Consider the following 20,230-nt stretch of genomic DNA (forward strand, 5'->3'; position numbering starts at 1 on the left):
TACCCCCAGTCAGTTCCACACTAAACTGATTAAGAAAATCAACAACACTGATATCGGATCGCGAGGTATCGGCCGATACTGAGAGTTCAGCTGAATCGGATCAGGAGAGAAAAAGTGGTATCAGTGCATCTCTAATTTTAACCTGGGTTTAAATATCTATGTCATCTCATCATTTTGTGAAATTCCATGCACAATTCAGTTCTATCCTGTTTAATGTCATCTAAAAAGAAAAATGATAGACAATAACAGACTAGATCAAACATCATAAATCTTGAAGATAATATTTTAAAAGTGTCTTTTTCACACCAATTCTTCTTTTTTTTATTTTTTAAAAAGTGTGCTTCTATGTGTAGACAGAGAGATAGAGCTTTGTATTTTCAACAGGAACAAAGCCAATTTAAATGGCGACAACATCAAGTTCAGTTCCCATGAAATCGGCCCTGCTGGGGCAAGGGTCCCTCCAGATATTAACGCAAAGTAAACGGCTTCTCAGCTGGCTGCCAAGCGCTCCAAAGACTGCTCACTGGAAGCCTGTACAAAGAGAGACTGGCAGCTCAATAGCTTGTCAATGGAGGACCTGTGGACTTCCAACCACACTCACACTCATTCACGGCCATGCTTCAAACATTAGGCACAAAATACCAAATGAATTTGCAGAAAACCATATAGATTTCATTTTTTCTTGTTTTTCTTTTCTTGTTATTTGCCCCTCTTTGGGGATTCTGAAATCCTGGAAAAAGTCAAATGAGCTTTACTTGTATTGAGCCCGGAATATTCTTATCAAGCTCTGAGTCAACGTTCTGGGAAAAAAAAATCTAATTTTCCCAGAACGTTGTGGGAACCGAAGATTGCAAGGTAGGTGTGCAAAACTGTGCAAGTGACACAATAGAATGCATAAAACAGGCAAAGGCATCTGGACATCTCATGACCTAACTCAACAAGAATGCCCATAAATTCATTTTCAAATACGTCGTCGCGTGTAAAATATATTAAAACGTTGATTAAACAATTTCCCCCCAATTTATTTTAGTGTGACCGTAAATGAAGCATAAACCGGGCCGTATGCTTATAACTAGCAACCAATATAAACTAAAATAGTGTATCAGCAGTTTTTTTTTTTTATTATTTTGCTCAGAGCAAGAGGTGGAGCTATTTGGAAAGATTCCTCTTCGTGAAGTTTTCCAGCAGTTCTGTTGCAGCTAGTTACACCATCACCAGTGAGTGCGCGCCTCCAACTTCTCAGAAGTTCTACACTTAAAGATTGCAAACTTACACACGTCCTTGAATACAAAGCTGGATAAGGGAACTTCTCGTATTACAGAGCGTGTGTTGAAGTGAACTGGTCTCGTGGAGTACATTGACAAACTCCAGCATCAGGATGCGCGCGATTAACTTGGACACGTACAGCCTGTCTTTACTGACGGCTAAAGAAGACATCCTGAACCCCCGAGCATCCACCAACTGGTACAGTAATTATTACTTATTGGCTGTGTCTCAAAACCTAGTGAACTGCCTACATAGACCGCTTTTTTGGACATCATAAACGCGTGCTGCATTTTTGGACATCATAAGTGCGTGCAGTCGAGTTTGTAGACATTAATGCTGTCTTGGTAGGCAGCTCACTAGGTTTCGAGCCACAACCAAAGACCGCAAATTGTTCCAACGTTGGAAATGGTTATTGCGCTGTTGTTTTCTACTGTTGTCAGAGCACGAGCACCGCGCGAATTTGGGCTTACGTTTCGAAAACAATAAATTTAAATGCACTTTAGTTTGCACTGTATAAATAGTCCGAGAAATCAGCACTGTCAACCACTGACTCGCTTATCGCTTTTACTCTATTCCCAGTAAATACAGAACGTTCCCCCAACGTTAGTGCAGGGTTCCCATTTCGCTATTTTTTGGAAATCAACTCCTAACGTTCCAGGAACGTTCTTTTTAGGTTTTACTTTTAAAACCATAAACTAAGCTTCCCAGAACGCTGCAGGAAGGTGTGATAACCTAAGAAGAACTTACAAAGAACTTTATCTAGTGGTTATTTTGCATCTGTTATTTTTCTTTATCGTTATTTTTCATAATTTCATTGTTTTGTATGGACATATCTTCATTATTTTTCATAACCATTTAAGAGAGGTGTTTGATAGACAACAATGACTGACAATTCTGGCAATATCCTACTTTTTTATTGATTGCCGTTTTCGGTCACTGTACACTTTTGTTTTTCTTTTCAAAACCTACATTTGAAGGGAGTGGCTATTTGATCTAAGTGTAAATAGCAACAAAAAGCAACTTCTTTGCTATAAATGCAAATAGTGTTAGATGCTATTTGCACCCGGTGCAAATAGTGGCAGATACTATTTTGACTCCTAATTAAATACAAATATGAAGTATCACTGCAGTGTGTTTATTGTGTTTATTTAGAGTCCCACAGACACCCCATACCAACCCCTACCCCTAACCCTAACCTTACCTTACAAAAATTTACCATGGTTTTAATACAGTAGCCATATTATCACCATGGTATTTTGTAGTAAAATCATATTAACCACAACATTAAACATGGTTACTATATTAACACCGTATTACTGTAGTAACACCATGGTTAATTCCATTAAAACTTCTGCCAAAAAACATGGTTATTACTATAGTAAAACCGTGGTTAATTTTACCCAGATCAAACTGTCTTACTAAGGCTGTAGATGAGCTGGAGCTCAAATGGTCCCCTCCGCTAGAGCCAACTTGTTCTCGGCTGGACGAGTGGTTTTTGCTGGGCCGCCAAACTAATGGGGCTTTTCCACTGCATGGTACAGCTTGACTCGACTCTGCTCGCTTTTTGGGGGTTTTCCACTGTGGATAGTACCTGGTACATGGTACTTTTTTTAGTACCACCTCGGTCGAGGTTCCAAGCAAGCCGAGCCGATACTAAATGTGATGTCAAAACCCTGCAGATCACTGATTGGTCAGAGAGAATCGTCACTACCAGCGTCACTGGATTTGCGACATGGGACATCAACCCGCTAGTTTTAAAGTTAGCAACAGCGATAGCAATATAATTTGTTCACGCGACTTTCGAATTGTAAAAAGAAATGGCTGTGCGCAAAACCACGCCGTAGTCAATAAACGAGGTGCAGACATTCCTCTCATTAGCGACGAACGAAACGACGCAAAACTAAAAAGTCTTTCAGGAAGTGTCTCAGCTGTTGGCCGCACACGGCTACCACCAGACCTACCAACAGTGTAGTGAAAAGTTAAAAAAACTTAAAAGTGACTACAGAACCATCAAGGACCACAACAGCCGGACTGGTTCAAACAGAAGGAAGTGGAAGTGGTTCGACCAAATGGACGCTATCTATGGCAATAGACCGGCGAGCAATGGGAGGGAGAGTGCCCTGTTGATGGTACGTTAACTCTATATTCTGCTTGAAAGCTTCAATTTATTTAGTTGACCAGCTACTGGAAAGCTTGCTTCTAAAACAACCAGGCCAATTTAACTGTTACACTTGTGTAAAATCACCATGCAACAGCTGCTTTATGCAGCACACTGAGATAGTAGCTAACAGCTAGCGGTCGTGTTATTGTTTATGGTCAGTAATGTTTGTGTCGCGTTTAAGATGATGTCACGGCAGTAGAGGCAGTGCAACTATGACGATCAGCCTATAATCCCACCCACGTTGAGGCGGCACTAAATTGCAGTGGAAAAGCAAGCTCAGAAAAGTAAAGCGAGCAGAGTCGAGTCGAGTCGAACCGTACAGTGCAGTGGAAAAGTGCCATAAGACAGCCCCGCATAGACCTGACCCATTTCTGTCTACTCCTCGACCTCCACCATGACCAAATCACTTCAAGGCAATCAACCTTTACATACATTTTTATAAGTAGTATAAAAGGAAATAGTAAGAGTGGAAACAGGTACAATAGGAGGAATCAAACCCGGGTCGTCCGCATGAAAAAAGGACATCCACACCATTTCACAGCTAGGGCTACAGTTGTGCTCAAAAGTTTGCATACCCTTGGAGAATTGGTAATATATGTACCATTTTTAAAGAAAACATGAGTGAGCAGGCAAAACACATTTCTTTTATTTCTTATGGGATTCATATTCAGCTGTAGGTTATAACAGAATGGCACAATCATAAAACAAAACATGGCAACAAAGAAAAAAATGAAATGACCCCTGTTCATAAGTCTGCATACCCTTAGTTCTTAATACTGTGTATTGCCCCCTTTAGCATCAATGACAGAGTGCAGTCTTTTGTAATAGTTGTCTATGAGGCCCCAAATTCTTGCAGGTGGTATAGCTGCTCATTTGTCTTGGCAAAATGCCTCCAGGTCATGCAAAGTCTTTGGTTGCCTTGCATGAACCACACATTTGAGATTTCCCCAGAGTGGCTCGATGATATTAAGGTCAGGAGACTGTGATGGCCACTACAGAACCTTCACCTTTTTCTGCTGTAACCACTGGAGGGTCAACTTAGCCTTGTGCTTAGGGTCATTGTCATGCTGGAAAGTCCAAGAGCGTCCCATGTGCAGCTTTCATGCAGAAGAATGCAAATTGTCTGCAAGTATTTTCTGATAACATGCTGCATTCATCTTGCCATCAATTTTCACAAGATTCCCCGTGCCTTTAGAGCTCACACACCCCAAAACCATCAGTGAGCCACCACCATGCTTCACAGTGGGGATGGTATTCTTTTCACTATAGGCCTTGTTGACCCCTCTCCAGACATAGCGCTAATGGTTGTGACCATAAAGCTCTATTTTGGTCTCGTCACTCCAAATTACAGTGTGCCAGAAGCTGTGAGGCATGTCAAGGTGTTGTCAGGCATATTGTAACTGGGCTTTTTTGTGGCATTGGTACAGTAAAGGCTTCTTTTTGGCAACTCGACCATGCAGCTCATTTTTGTTCAAGTATTGTCGTAATGTGCTCCTTGAAACAACCACACCGTCTTTTTCCAGAGCAACCTGTATTTCTCCTGAGGTTACCTGTGGGTTTTTCTTTGTATCCCAAAGAATTCTTCTGGCAGTTTTGGCTGAAATCTTTCTTGGTCTACCTGACCTTGGCTTGGTATCAAGAGATCCCTGAATTTTCCACTTCTTAATAAGTGATTGAACAGTACTGACTGGCATTTTCAAGGCTTTGGATATCTTTTTATATCCTTTTCCATCTTTATAAAGTTCCATTACCTTGTTACGCAGGTCTTTTTTTTTGTTATTAAAAGTTTTATTGATTCCATATAACATATATATATATATATATATATATATATATATATATATATATATATATATATATATATAAAAAATAACAGAATATATGGAATCACATTATATTATTTACATCCCTTCCTCCCGAACATTAACCACCCCACCACCCAACACAAACAGATACCCCAGTGGTCAAATACAATTGACAAAGACACACAAACAAACAATAAAACAGAAGAAAATATTTAGAAATACATTTAAAAAAGTATATGTTCAAAAACAAAAAGGCTACAACATACACATTTAAAACAACACGTCTCCCTCCACTGCCCCTCCCCGAGAGCCCTCCAAAAAGACCAAAATAGCTGTCCCACCTCCTGATGAACATATCCATGTTGCCTAGCCTTCTATATGACAACTCTTCCCAAGCTGCCACCCTGCCCATCTCCTCGCACCACTCACGAAACGAGGGGGCTCCAGCTGACATCCATCCTCTAAGGATAACCTGTCTGCCCACCATAACACTGGCCAGGATCCAATTCTTCATGTACTTATCTCCTACATCAATGACCGCCCCGTCACCCAAAATACAGAGCCTGGGGCAAAAGGAGATCCGAGTACCCAATACATCGGCCATAAAATTCTGGACCCTCAACCAGAACTCCTGTATCTTACGACACCCCCAAAAAACATGGGTGGTGTCTCCATCTTCTAAATGGCATCGCCAGCAGGTGGGTGTTTCCTTAAGACCTAGCCTATACAATTTAGAAGGGGTCCAATAAAATCTATGTAGAATCTTAAATTGCATAAGGCGCATTCTTGCATCCCTAGATGCAGACTTGAAGTTTTTAAGAATCCTAGCCCACACTCCCTCCTCCAAAAACAAATTTAAATCTTCCTCCCTTAATCTTTTGAGGGAATTTAAAGCTCCATCCCCCAGACTCTAAATTAGCAGGGAGTAATACACTGATGCCTCATGACCTTTTACAAAAGCAGTGCAGAGTAGGTGGCGCAGCTGTAAATACTTATAAAATTGAGATGTGGGAATCCCAAAATTTTGAACCATATTTTCCAAAGGTCTCAATACTCCACTCTCATATAGGTCACCGAGTGTATTAACCCCCCTCACAATCCATTCTGACCAACAGAAAGGGGACTTTTTAATGCATAGTTTAGGGTTCTGCCATATGCTCGAGGCTACATTTAAATAAATATCCGAATTAAACACTTTTGTCCATATCGAGTGTAAATGCAAAATAACGGGGTGTGACTTAACTTCTCAGATTAATTTGATCAAAAGGCTATGCAGAGGTGAGATAGGGGCAAGACCTTCCTTTTCAATACAAAACCAGGGAGGGGCTCTCTCAATTGGAAGCGACCAATGAGCCAAATGTCTGAGACCGAATGCATAATAATAAAACAAAATCTTGGGTAGGCCTAACCCACCTTTGTCAATCGGCCTATGTAACTTATTGAAATTTAACCTGGCATGCATACCATTCCAAATGAAGGACCTCGCTATGCTATCAAATTGCTTGAAATAAGAGAGGGGGACATCTATAGGGAGAGATTGTAACAGGTAGTTGAATTTTGGAATACAATTCATTTTAATTACATTAACCTTCCCAATCATCGATAAGTGTAATGAAGCCCACCTGTCCACATCATTCGAAAACCTTTTTATTAAGGGATAAAAATTAACTCTGACTAAATCAGACAAATTTGCTGGGAATAAAATTCCCAAATACTTAATGCCCTGTTTGGGCCACTTGAAGGCGCCTGGCTGGAAGGCCGTTACTGGACAGTACGCTGTGAAAGCCAAAATTTCGGATTTAGACCAATTGACTTTGTATCCTGAGAAACTGGAAAAGGAATTAATAATTCTGTAGAGGCAAGGCATAGATCTAGTGGGGTCGGAGACGAATAATAAAATATCGTCTGCGTAAAGCAGAAGCTTATGCGCCACACCTCCCGCAATCACCCCTGGAAAATCATCCTCCTTTCTTATCGTGGCTGCTAATGGTTCCAGGGCAAGACAGAACAATAATGGGGAAAGAGGGCAACCCTGCCGATTGCCCCTATCCAGAGTAAAATAATCTGAAATTAATCCATTTGTTTGTACTGCTGCTACAGGGTGTCTATAAAGTAACTTAATCCAACCAATAAATGTACTCCCAAACCCATACATTTCCAAAATCTTAAAAAGATAATCCCATACTACCATATCAAAGGCCTTTTCGGTGTCAAGTGAGATGGCAGAGACCGGAGACTGATCATTTGCTACTGACCACATGATATTGATGAGATGCCTGATGTTATCAGAAGAGCTGCAGCCCCAAATAAACCCCACCTGATCTATATGTATAAGAGATATCATAACCTTACTTAATCGGTTTGCCAAAATTTTTGACAATATTTTTACATCTAGTTGGATCAGGGAGATTGGACGGTAACTTTTAACCTCGCTTGGATCTTTGTCCTTTTTAAGAATCAGACTGATCCGGGCTTGTGTCATGGTTGGAGGAAGCTTTCCATTCTTTAATGATTCAGTATAAACTTCTAACAAAATTGGAGTCAGTTCTGTAGCATAGGATGTAAAAATACTGCGGCAAAACCATCTGGCCCTGGAGCCTTGCCAGTAGGTAGGGATTTAATTACCTCGTCAAGCTCCTCCAAGGTTATCTCAGAATCAAGAGTGTTGTTTTGCTCAATCTTCAGTTTAGGAAGATCTAATGGTTCCACAAAGTGTCTAATATCTTCATCAGTGGACGAAGACGTGGAACTATAAAGATCAAGATAGAATTCTTTAAAGGCATTATTAATATCAATGGCTGAGGTAAAAATGTCACCAACAGCAGATTTCACTGAGGGAATGGTAGAAAAAGACTCTCTCTGCTTTATATATCTAGCCAAAAGCTTCCCTGCTTTGTCCCCCGACTCAAAGTATGATTGGCTTGCCCTGAATAACCAAAACTCCACTTTCTGTGACAAAATAGTATTATATCTGTATTTCAATCGGGTCAATTCTCTGAGGCCATCAGATGACATACGGCACTTCAGTTCTGCCTCTGCACTTTTAATATTTCCTTCCAACTCCACAAGTTCTCGTGCTTAGGATTTTTTGATGAATGAGGCATACTGTATGATCCGACCCCTAAGAACCGCCTTAAGTGCCTCCCAAGGCACGCCCACAGAGGATACCGAGGACCAGTTGGTCTCCATATAAACACTGATTTCAGTCTTTAACATTTGTTAGAAATCAGGATTTTGCAAAAGGGATACATTAAGGCACCAACTATATGATTTATTTTTCTCTATATGTGGCAACGCCTCTAAACTCACCAGGGCGTGATCCAAGACTAAAATGTTTCCAATTGAGCAATCAACAACAGATGAAATGAGGGATTTGGATATAAAAAAAAAATCTATTCTTGAATAAATCTTATGGACTGATGAAAAAAATGTATAGTCTCTACCAGATGGGTTCAAAAGTCTCTAAATATCTGTAAGACCAAGATTTTTACACATCCTGTGAAGCATCAATGTTGCTCTAGGGGGCTTACACACTTTTGCTTCACTATGATCAAGGACTGAGTCCATCAAAAGATTAAAGTCTCCTCCCAAAATTATATCATGAGGGGTGCCAGCGGCTTGCAACATCCCTTCAAGATCTATAAAAAAGCCCTGAACATCAGCGTTAGGTGCGTAAATATTAGCCAAAATCAGACTTTACCCCTAAATTTCTGCTAAAACAATGACTCTTCCTAATTTATCATTAAACTGTTTGAGAAATTTTAATTGTAAGTGTTTATTTACCAATATAATGACTCCCTTGCTCTTACTTGAGCCAACACTAAAGAAAATATGTCCACCCCATATCTTCCCAAATTTTTCAGCTTCCTGCAGGGAAAGATGTGTTTCTTGAAGAAACATTATATCATATTTCTTATGTTTAAGAAAAGAAATAACCTTCCTTCTTTTTATGGGGTGCCCCAACCCATTTACATTCCACGTGGAGAGAGATAGTACACTCATACCAACATTCGACATTTTTATATAATAGAAAAAATTAATTGTGTGCCAAAAACAAAATTATGAAGACCACATTTCAACATCAATGCAACAATAAAACCCTGAACTTCCCCCGAACAAAACAAACAGAAAAAAAGAAAAACGTGCGCATTAACCCCACGCACGAAAGCGCCAACCGGCGTCAATCCCTCTAAACTCAATGTACGCCTACGAGAGCCCCCGCGACAACTTTGCCATCTGATTGCTCAATTTTGACTCACAAATTTGTAAGGCAGAATTACATAACATCAAATATTTTGTAAAACAAACCCCAGCCAATAGGCAGAATAAACACAAAGAACGTGTAGACTCATTCACTGAACTGTCTCAAAGGTGTGTTCCTTCACAAAACAAATTCCAGCCAATATAAAGCCATTCAGTTTCCTTGGTCAGACAAACGAATCTTCAGTGAGCCAGCTGATGAGTGCAGCAGATGACATAATCATTCCAGTGTCCCATGAAAATACTCCACAAATCATATTCCAGCCAACAGGAGGCATAAGTACAAGGAACTGACAGATTCATCCATAACTGTCCCGAAGTAATGTTATTTAACAAAACAAGCCCCAACCGCTAGGCGGAACCAGCACAAAAGGAAACGAAACCGGTTCCTCGGATGATCAAGAGTCAATTCACTCGGAGGCCGCATAAAAGTATATCCCATGATTTACACAGTCCGCCAACTTTATAAAAGACATCCTTTGTGTGGGCATGTAGATATTTTGCGGTCATCCGTTCATTGTAAAAGTGATCTTCCATCAATGCAAAAGTTTCTTTACGGAAAGTGTTAATCCACAAAACAAAACAAACTCCAGCCGCTCGGCGGAGCCAATGCAAAAGGAAACAAAAATGGGGCCCAGCTTCCTCCGAAAGCCAGAGTATGTACAGTGAGTCAATCCACTCACAAGAAAAACACCCAAGATTACTCACCCATTGTTTCAATAAAAGACATTGCCTGATTGGGACATGTAAATACTTTGCTGCTGTCCTTGGTGTTTATTCTCAGTCTGGCTGGAAACATCAGAGCAAAAGTGATCTTCCGCTGATGTAAGAGTTTCTTGCATTCCCTAAATCGATCGCATTTCTCTCTTGTCGAGTTTGCAAAGTCCGGGAACAAGAAAATATTGTAATTCTTCCAAGAAAGCTTTTCTTTGATCCTCGCCTGGAGCAACTCGAGATCTTTATCGGATGATCTCAAAAATTTGGCCAGAATTGATCGGGGCCTTTCTCCCTCAGCAGATCTGTGAGCTGGCTCGCTCTATCTCCAGCTCGTGGCCCGTTATTTCGAGCAGACTCGGGAAAAGCTTGTCTAGGAATTTCACCATATCTCTGCCCTCCTCATCCTCAGGAATTCCAACAATTCGAATGTTATTCCTGTGGCTTCTATTCTCAAGATCTTCAAGCTTTTCAAGAACACGTTCCAAATCAACTTTGGTCGCAGGCGGATTAGCGGCTAATTCCCTCTCTGATGACTCCAAATAATCGATTCGTTTTTCAACGTCTGTCACTCTTGTGACTAGCTCAGAGAATTTTTTTCCATCGCTGTAATCGATCGCCGTATTACAGCGAGATCCTCCAAGTCCGCAAGTACCTTTGTCAACATCACCGACATGTTGGACAGTTGACGCTGGATTCCCCCTCCCGCCGCGCCATCCAAATTGAGTTCCTGGTCCACAGGCCTGTCTGGGCTTTCATCTTGAACCCGTAAGTGTCTTTTAATGTCTCCAGAGCCCAAGGATTTTGACTTCTTTGCCATGTTTACCTCAAACAGTAAATGTGTAACTGGGTGTATTGAATTTCACCGGATTATATTATGAAAATAATTTTAAAAATTAGCAAAGTGCGCAGAGCTGTCTCTCACACGTCTGCCCTTCGCATGGCGTCACCGTACTCCCTCTCAACCAACTTGTTACGCAGGTCTTTTGACAGTTCTTTTCTGCTCCCCATGGCTCAGTGTCTAGCCTGCTCAGTGCATCCATGTGAGAGCTAACAAACTCATTGACTATTTATACATTAATTGCAATTTAAAAAGCCACAGGTGTGGGAAATTAACCTTTAATTGCCATTTAAACCTTTGTGTGTCATCTTGTGTGTCTGTAATAAGGCCAAACATTCAAGGGTACGTAAACTTTTGATCAGGGCCATTTGGGGGATTTCTGTTATCATTATGATTTAAAAAGGAGCCAAACAACTATGTGATAATAAATGGCTTCATATGATCACTATCCTTAAATAAAAGACATATGATCAGTCATATTTTCAAAATCAGTGCCAAAATTTCACAATTTCTGTAAGGGTATGCAAACATTTGAGCACAACTGTATGTCGATATATTGTGATACCTTTTCTCATGTTATTGTATCGATACTTTAGATCCATGTATCAATTTTTATATTCAACTACTTGTGTAATCATATCATGTAAACACAAAACAAAGTTGGCACACTGTTACTTCCAAATCAATTTATTGAGCTCACCAATAGACAAAAACATGATGTTTTGAGCTAAATGCTCTTCATCAGATATCAGTAACAGTATAACTGAAATATAACCAAATGTATTGGAGTTGAAATTGATTTGTAATTGAAACAAATTATGATATCGTCATGTATCGCTATATATCGATTTGTGACATGTATTATAATACGTATTGTATCGTGTGGTGCCAGGTGATACCCAGCCCTAATAGCAGTGCTGTGTGGCAGGTATTATTTACACCTAGTGCAAATATTCACTCTGAGTACATGTAAGAAAACGTCCTGGTTACTTGAGCCCTTGCAGTCAGCTGAGCTTAAGGCACTCTCTTTGAAGACTGCCCTCCTGACTGGATTTGGAGGGAACGAGACGTTGTGTCGATGTAGTGACACTAGGGGTCACTCTTGGGAGACCGAGACACCTCTGGTCTTTGATAAAAGGCCAATGAAAATTGGCGAGTGGTATTTGCATACCACTTCCCCGGACATACGGGTATAAAAGGAGCTGGAATGCAACCACTCATTCAGGTTTTGTGCTGAGGAGCCGAGACAAAGTCCCAGTCATTTCAGCGGGTAATGTATATTTGCAGCATATTGCAAATATGACAGTAATCACAGGTATTTATTTATTAATGCATTAGCTGCATGTCAGCTCGGCATACTTGTCAAGGATTTGTTCAGCATTTGCTGTCACTTTAATTAGGCCTATCTCATGTTGTGAATCACTTTAAAGGGATATATTGAAAAATGAATCCTTATGTTGTTCCAAACCCGTATGACTTTCTTTCTTCTTTGGAGCACAAAAGATTTTAGACAGAATGTTAACTTTCGTTGTAAAGTATAGAAAAAAAATGGTGACTGAGGCTTCAATTCTACCTAACATCCTGTTTTGTTTCCCATGGACTAAATGAGGACAGAATTTTCATTTTTGAGTGAACTTTCTCTTTATGATAAGCATGTCTTTTTGCACTTCATCTGTAAACTGTACTTTGGGAGGAATGTTTAGAATCACATTTAGAGTCACATTGAACACACATGTGTACAAACTCTCTGAATCAAACTGATTACAATTGAAACAAACTTATGTAACAAAATAACTATTTAACCTAACCTTGTGCTAAACTGACTTATATGCCTCTTTACCCACAACTCTCACAAAAGTCATTGCAGTGTAATGATCTGACAGTTCTAAAGCCCTGCATGATGCATCCTGTGTCAGATCTTGGCAACTCACATTTGTTATATCAGCAGCATTATTGTCTCTGCTGCATTTGAGCAGGTACAGGCTAATTCTCGCAAATGCCCCGTCAGTGGCTGCCTAAATTATCCAGGCAACACCCATTCTGTTTTTCCACATGCTTAATCACCGTGGAAACATGCTCAGAAACAGTCGCTGGCATTTTAGACTTTACAAGCCTATCAGGCCCATTCATGCGCAGCCTTGTGCTGTCTGCTGACAGATCGAACAGCTAAAAACTGTTTTTCAATTCTGTATTTCACACTGTCAAATCACTTGACAAACCCTGGTCCCTATCAACTTTCATTATATGGAAGGAAACAACTCACACATTTTGCTAAACGTCTCCTTTGGGGTTCCACATAAGAAAAAAAAAAGCCATTTGGGTTCAAACGATGTACAATGAAATGTAAATGATGACATAATTTTCATTTTTGTGTAAACTGTAACTTTAATCATCATTGACTACTGATAAAGGGGTATTTTGCTTATGCTCTTAATGCTATCATAAGCGGTTAGCAAGCAGTGTTGCATTGTTGATGTTCTGCGCCATTGTTTTGCAGCGTAGCAGCACTGCTCTGTGGTAATATTTCAGACATATAAAGCCTCTTAATGGGAAAAATCCAGTTATACTGATTGACATTTTTCCACTCATAAAATGCAGCCAAACTATCTTTAGCTTTGGTCTGGCTGATGGTTCCAGCTAGGATTGTATTTCTCAGTAAAATCTCTCAGTATGCAGCTACATACTCTGTCAACCTGAGACAGATTTTTTATTCTTGATTCATCAGTTTTAGTGGACATATGATCAGAATTATTCTCAGGCAGCCTTTTCACATGCCACTCAGTAGTTCTTCAGAATTAGACATTGGCAAACGGTCCTTTATTTCCTCATAGCTTTTAGCAGCTGTACTATTTGCTGTGTATGGGTGTGTAGAGCCCAAGATAACATGAGTCATATTCAGTCAGTGTATTCAAAGATTATACATTAAGTAATACTGCTTAAATTTGTGAAACACATTTTAGTTGTTGTTTTTGTTGTTGTTGCAATAATTTTTGGAGTGCATGCAGAAAACAATAGGATGAGATTTAAGAGAATGTAATTATCTGTTTTTATAACAAGTATGGATTTCATAACTTATTGTTTTGGTTGTAAGCCATTACATATTGTTCTAAGATCTGCAAAGATTTATTGCTCTCATCCCAAGCCTTGGGCAGGCAAAGGCAACTCCTGAGAGATGTGACTGTATTGGAATTAAACTGTGAAGGCAGAGCAGAATACTTTCCTATGAGCACTGTAGGAGGTTATAATGAAATGCCCAATTTGTGACTCTTGAAGGTGACTTCACCACCTTATAGACAAAGCAGGATTCATCTTCTGTCATCAAACATTTTCACAGAATGAATGTGGAATTGTTAGCACTTGGAAAAGTTTGAACAACGCACACCTTTGTATTTCAATAGTGACAGACACTGAACTGTGTTATGTTTTTATGAAACTCACCCTCTTTTTAACAAACATCATCTCTCTTTAAGAAAGGTAGCAGAGCTCAGGTTCAGTGTGGCTCAGGTGTTTACATCTCCATGCTGTTAGAGCACAGGTTTATGCATGATTTAAGAGCCTCAAGGTACAATCTTCTCATGTTACCACTAATAAAATATCTGCTGAGCATGCTGAGTTCTCACCAGTAATTTACAAGATCACTATTCTGTACTAATGACTAGGGCTTGGCGATATGGCCAAAAATATTATCAATATATATTTTTATTTTGTTCAATATTGATATTTATCATGATATACATTTCATACCATTAATGGGGGAGGAAATGCATTCCACATGTTTGTTAGATCTCAAGAATGGATGTAAATACATTACTTGTTAGTTTACTAGTAAACCCCAGAGGGCAAGCTAACTTTAAAGTACACTCAGTTTAGGATTTAATCCTACATAAGGTGTGTGACCTCTTTTCGATGAAATTTCGCCAATTTCATCATCTTCAGCCAAGGGGGGTTGGGGGGATGCAGCGTGAAGTATTTACCCATGCTCCTTTGATCATGGTATAAATAATAGGAGTTGATTATTGTTGTTATTTTGATTATTGAGGGAGTTGATTCAGTTAGCTAGTTGTGTGTGTAAGTTTGCCATACTGCTTGCGTTTTTAGTGAGACATACCTGATCCGATCATCTAGATGTAGAGCATAGGCTAAATACTCAAAAGTTTATCATCGATATCATTTTATTGCCCATCCCTACTAATGACTCAACATAGGGGGCCATTTTAGGGTGAGCTGATAAAAAAATAAACCTTAATTGTCCTTTGCTTGTAGCTTTGATAAACAAGTTTACATTTTGTGTAATTTCTGCACCAGTAACGAAACCAAACGAAATTGCAAAAACAGACTTTTTTCAAACAGGTTTTCTGAACAATCCCCCCACCTGTCATTGGTCAGAAAAAAGGTAGTCCTGCACTAAACTCACGCCATTGGTTGAGTTAGTGTTGCGTCTGGCTGGTTGAAATGTCAAAAGATGTATGTAAATGTTTTAATATCTAACAGAAATGGATGCAAACATTTTACCAAGATATGATATCAACCTATTATTACACAGAAACTATACACAGTAAAAAAATAAAAAAAATAATAGCTTGTATACAAATGAAGTCAGCTAATTTTTTCAGCCCTATATTAATGTCTTTGTTTTTTTTTTTATCTATTTAAATCTTGTTACATTGCTTTCTTTCTGGAGAACTTCATAGTTCCTTGCAGGGCTGGTGGTATTGCTTTCATAGAATTTTTCTGCTCTCTGTGCACTTGACATGTTTATATACTGTATGTTGAAATAAAGAGATTGAAGTGAACATTACTGAGTGGTTGAGAGATAGTGTATAGAAGTTTCTCAGCAGGAATACCTTATATGTATAAAAAGAGTTGGTGTTAAAATCATAATATAAAACATGTTTGACAGCTTTGTTATTAAAAGAGTGGAATTACTGTATTATTTCCTGTGTAGTTTTATCTGAAGTGCAATACAGTTGAAGTCAGAAGTTTACATACACCATAGCCAAATACATTTAAACTCAGTTTTTCACAATTCCTGACATTTAATCATAGAAAATATTCCCTGTCTTAGGTCAGTTAGGATCACTACTTTATTTTAAGAATGTGAAATGTCAGAATAATAGTAGAGATAATTATTTATTTCAGCTTTCATTTCTTTCATCACATTCCCAGTGGGTCAGAAGTTTACATACACTTTGTTAGTATTTGGTAGCATTGCCTTTAAATTGTTTAACTTGGGTCAAACATTTTGGGTAGCCTTCCACAAGCTTCTCACAATAAGTTGCTGGAATTTTGGCCCATTCCTCCAGACAGAGCTGGTGTAACTGAGTCAGGTTTGTAGGCCTCCTTACTCCCACACGCTTTTTCAGTTCTGCCCTCAATCTTTCTATAGGATTGAGGTCAGTGCTTTATGATAGCCACTCCAATACCTTGACTTTGTTGTCTTTAAGCCATTTTGCCACAACTTTGGAGGTATGCTTGGGGTCATTGTCCTTTTGGAAGACCCATTTGCGACCAAACTTTAACTTCCTGGCTGATGTCTTCAGATGTTGCTTCAGTATATCCACATAATTTTCCTTCCTCATGATGCCATCTATTTTGTGATGTGCACCAGTCCCTCCTGCAGCAAAGCACCCCCACAACATGATGCTTCCACCCCCATGCTTCCCGGTTGGGATGGTGTTCTTCAGTTTGCAAGCCTCACCCTTTTTCCTCCAAGCATAACCATGGTCATTATGGCCAAACAGTTAAAATAAAATTTCATCAGAACAGAGGACATTTCTCCAAAAAGTAAGATCTTTGTGCCCATGTGCACTTGCGAACTGTAGTCTGGCTTTTTTATGGCGGTTTTGGAGCATTGGCTTCTTCCTTGCTGAGCAGCCTTCCAGGTTATGTCGATATAGGACTCGTTTTACTGTGGATATAGATACTTGTCTACCTGTTTCCTCCAGCATCTTCACAAGGTCCTTTGCTGTTGTTCTGGGATTGATTTGCACTTATCACACCTAACTATGTTCATCTCAAGGAGACAGAATGCATCTCCTTCCTGAGCGGTATGATGGCTGCATGGTCCCATGGTGTTTATACTTGCGTACTGTTGTTTGTACAGATGAACGTGGTACCTTCAGGCATTTGGAAATTGCTTCCAAGGATGAACCAGACTTGTGGAGGCCCACAATTTTTTTTTCTGAGGTCTTCGCTGATTTTTTTGATTTTCCCATGATGTCAAGCAAAGAGGCACTGAGTTTGAAGGTAGGCCTTAAAATACATCTACAGGTACACCTTTAATTCAGTACACCTCCTATCAGAAGCTAATTGGCTAATTGTCTAAAGACTTGACATAATTTTCTGGAATTTTCCAAGCTGCTTAAAGGCACAGTTAACTTAGTGTATGTAAAATTCTGACCCACTGGAATTGTGATATAGTCAATTAAAAGTTAAACAATCTGTCTGCAAACAATTGTTGGAAAAATTACTTGTGTCATGCACAAAGTAGATGTCCTAAATGACTTGCCAAAACTATAGTTTGCTAATATTAAATCTGTGGAGTGGTTAAAAAATGAGTTTTAATGACTTCAACCTAAGTGTAAGTAAACTTCTGACTTCAGCTGTATATGTATACCTTAATTTGACTGATTATGATGACTTGTATCACCATATGATTTAAAGTTACATCATATTATGTTTAATGCAGTTAGTCCAATCTGGCATATCTGACATCATATAATATGCTTGTAGTATTATCCACTGCTAAATGGGAACAATTTCTACTTTTAATCCATCTTGCACAAATAAAAATCATGTCACGACTCTTTAACACAATATATGAAGATCAATTTGGCTTGTTTAGTTGAGTACTTTTATAGCATCACCTTTGCGGGGCATATTTAGTTTTATGTTGTTTGGGTTTTATAGTGCTAGATTAGTAATTAAGCTCTTCGGCAGTAAATGAAGAGATTTTTAGCTTCAGTGTTTGCTTTGTCCCAAGTAAGTGCTTCATTGATTTTAAAGGAGAATGCAGACACTTATTCTCTTCATTGCTACAAATGACCCATGGGATTTTCCCAAGTATACTGATTCTACAGACATAAATTTACCTTGGAAACACCAGTGTGTTGACACAGTTATATGTTTTGTAAACATTTACTAATCCTTAAATTACCACCTTGAAAGTAACAATTATTGTTTACATTGTACTGGTTTAATGCAGAGATTCTGTATGAGCATCAGTGGAAATTGTGTGAATGGGTCTTTACTCACAAGTAGTGGTCGATCGATATATCGCAGAGGCCGATAAATCGGCTGATATTCTGACTTTTTTCATTATCAGCATTGAGTGATACATTTTCCTGTTTGGCCGATTTGTTTCTTGAGGGTGCTGAGAATCGCCTGCTTGCATGTGAAGCAATTGAGACATGTAAATGACCAGTCACGGTTTGTTTTCTTGTTACGTGCCATCATATTACTACAATAATAGACCGATGTGCAACTCAGTGTCATTTAAATGGTCCGCAAATCAGAGCTGTGGCAGACGCATTCAAGCTCATAATATTAAAGTGCTCACTTGTTTCATCTCCCTCTCTCTCCTCAACAGTTCCCTGTAACTTTTAACTGTCTTGTCTAATGATAAAAAGGCAAATATCTATAAAACTAATATCATATACCGTCTGCAAATATGCACACATCTCGTTTAAACAGATGTAATTAAACAGATGTAATAACCCAAACTCTCAACTTCAGCAGATCCAGCATCCTGTGGAGCGCTCATTTATTTACCTCTAAAGCACATATTCTTACAGTCACTCCTCAACAGTTCCCTGTCACTTTTAACTTTCTTTTCTAATGATAAAAAGCAAACATCAATAAAACCTGTATTATATACCGTTTGCAAATATGCAGATATCTAATTTAAACAGATGTAATTCACGAACCTCACGAAAATCCAGCATTTTCTTCTCGTCGAGAGCTCATCTAATATCTTCCTCTGAAGCGCATATTCCATCAGTCAGAATCAAAACTTCAGGATCAGGATCAAAAGTTGATCTGATTTACAAATCATAATGGTCAGTTCATGTCAATCCAAGCAGGTGATCCAGACCGTTTAAACTGTCAGGAGATTGAGGCTCGCGTGCAACTTCAAGGCTGCATCCGAAAACAGGAAAATGCTGCCTCCGGAGGCTGTATACAGAGATAGGATGAAAAAAAGGTGCTTTTCAAACTGTTCGGAGACCAGTTAGCTTAAGAGTTCCATTCATTCAAAGCAGCTGTCAGTTAAGCCATTAACTGATTAGGCAGCAAGGTAGCAAGTCAGCTGCCTACGTTTTCAGTTGCAGCTCAAGGTAAAAACACTTCATGTGTGCTATAAGTAAATGTCTTATTCACTATATACTGTATGTACAATTGGTTTGATTCGGTATTGAAACAGTTCGTGGAAAGGAGGATGCTGGGGCCGGCTTATCAAAACACGTAGACATTTATTGTTGCATTTTTCAATCGCACACAATAAAGCCGCTTTTCAGCAGTACACAAAAGGTTTGCTTTTCAGCTTCACTACACATAAACTCTGTTGGCTTTTCAGCTCAACACACTACACACAAACAGCTTCACACATCTCTCAGGAGGAAAGAGAGGAGAAAGGGAAGAGAGGGGTGGAAATAACACAAGGGAGAGAGAAAGCAGAGAGGGGAGAGAGAGGAGAGAGAAAGGAGCTCGCTGGCCCCAGATACGCCATCGAGTGGTCCTCAGCCCGCTGTCCTGCTTCCGTCTGCGACGCCGGGTGACGGCACTGGACCCCTTAGCCATTCCTTCTGGTTGCTGGTTGACGCTGGGCTCCAGTGCCACTGGATCGAACACTCCCTCGGCGTCGCGACCCCCAGTAAGTGGCGAGGACTCCTTGGACGGCGCATCCTTCCTTCCCGGGTTTTGGCACCAGTGTAACAGTTCGTGGAAAGGAGGATGCTGGGGCCGGCTTAGCAAAACATGTTGACATTTATTGTTGCAGTTTTCAGTCGCACACAATAAGGCCGCTTTTCAGCAGTACACAAAAGGTTTGCGTTTCAGCTTCACTACACATAAACTCTGTTGGCATTTCAGCTCAACACACTACACACAAACAGCTTCACGCATTTCTCTCTCCCGTCTGCCACTATCTCTTCTCCTTAAGTACTCCCACCGCCCCTTGCTGGCACG

At 39.6% G+C, this 20,230-nt stretch overlaps 1 protein-coding gene across 6 annotated transcripts in view; it reads left to right on the forward strand.

Annotated features, from left to right (window-relative positions):
- Positions 1–1,198: 1,198 nt before the first annotated feature.
- The window catches only part of LOC127424501 (drebrin-like protein B), an 82,051-nt gene continuing 63,019 nt past the window's right edge, over positions 1,199–20,230 (forward strand). For 5 of the 6 annotated variants that reach the window (XM_051669790.1, XM_051669801.1, XM_051669810.1 and 2 more), the window contains exon 1: positions 1,199–1,464. In XM_051669790.1, the coding sequence (XP_051525750.1) occupies positions 1,379–1,464 (86 nt within the window). In that variant the 5' untranslated portion in view covers positions 1,199–1,378. The remainder of the gene's footprint in view (positions 1,465–20,230) is intronic. The other variant, XM_051669834.1, reaches the window with a different exon arrangement.

Source organism: Myxocyprinus asiaticus, chromosome 3, assembly GCF_019703515.2.
Source record: "Myxocyprinus asiaticus isolate MX2 ecotype Aquarium Trade chromosome 3, UBuf_Myxa_2, whole genome shotgun sequence".
Lineage (NCBI taxonomy): Eukaryota > Metazoa > Chordata > Actinopteri > Cypriniformes > Catostomidae > Myxocyprinus > Myxocyprinus asiaticus.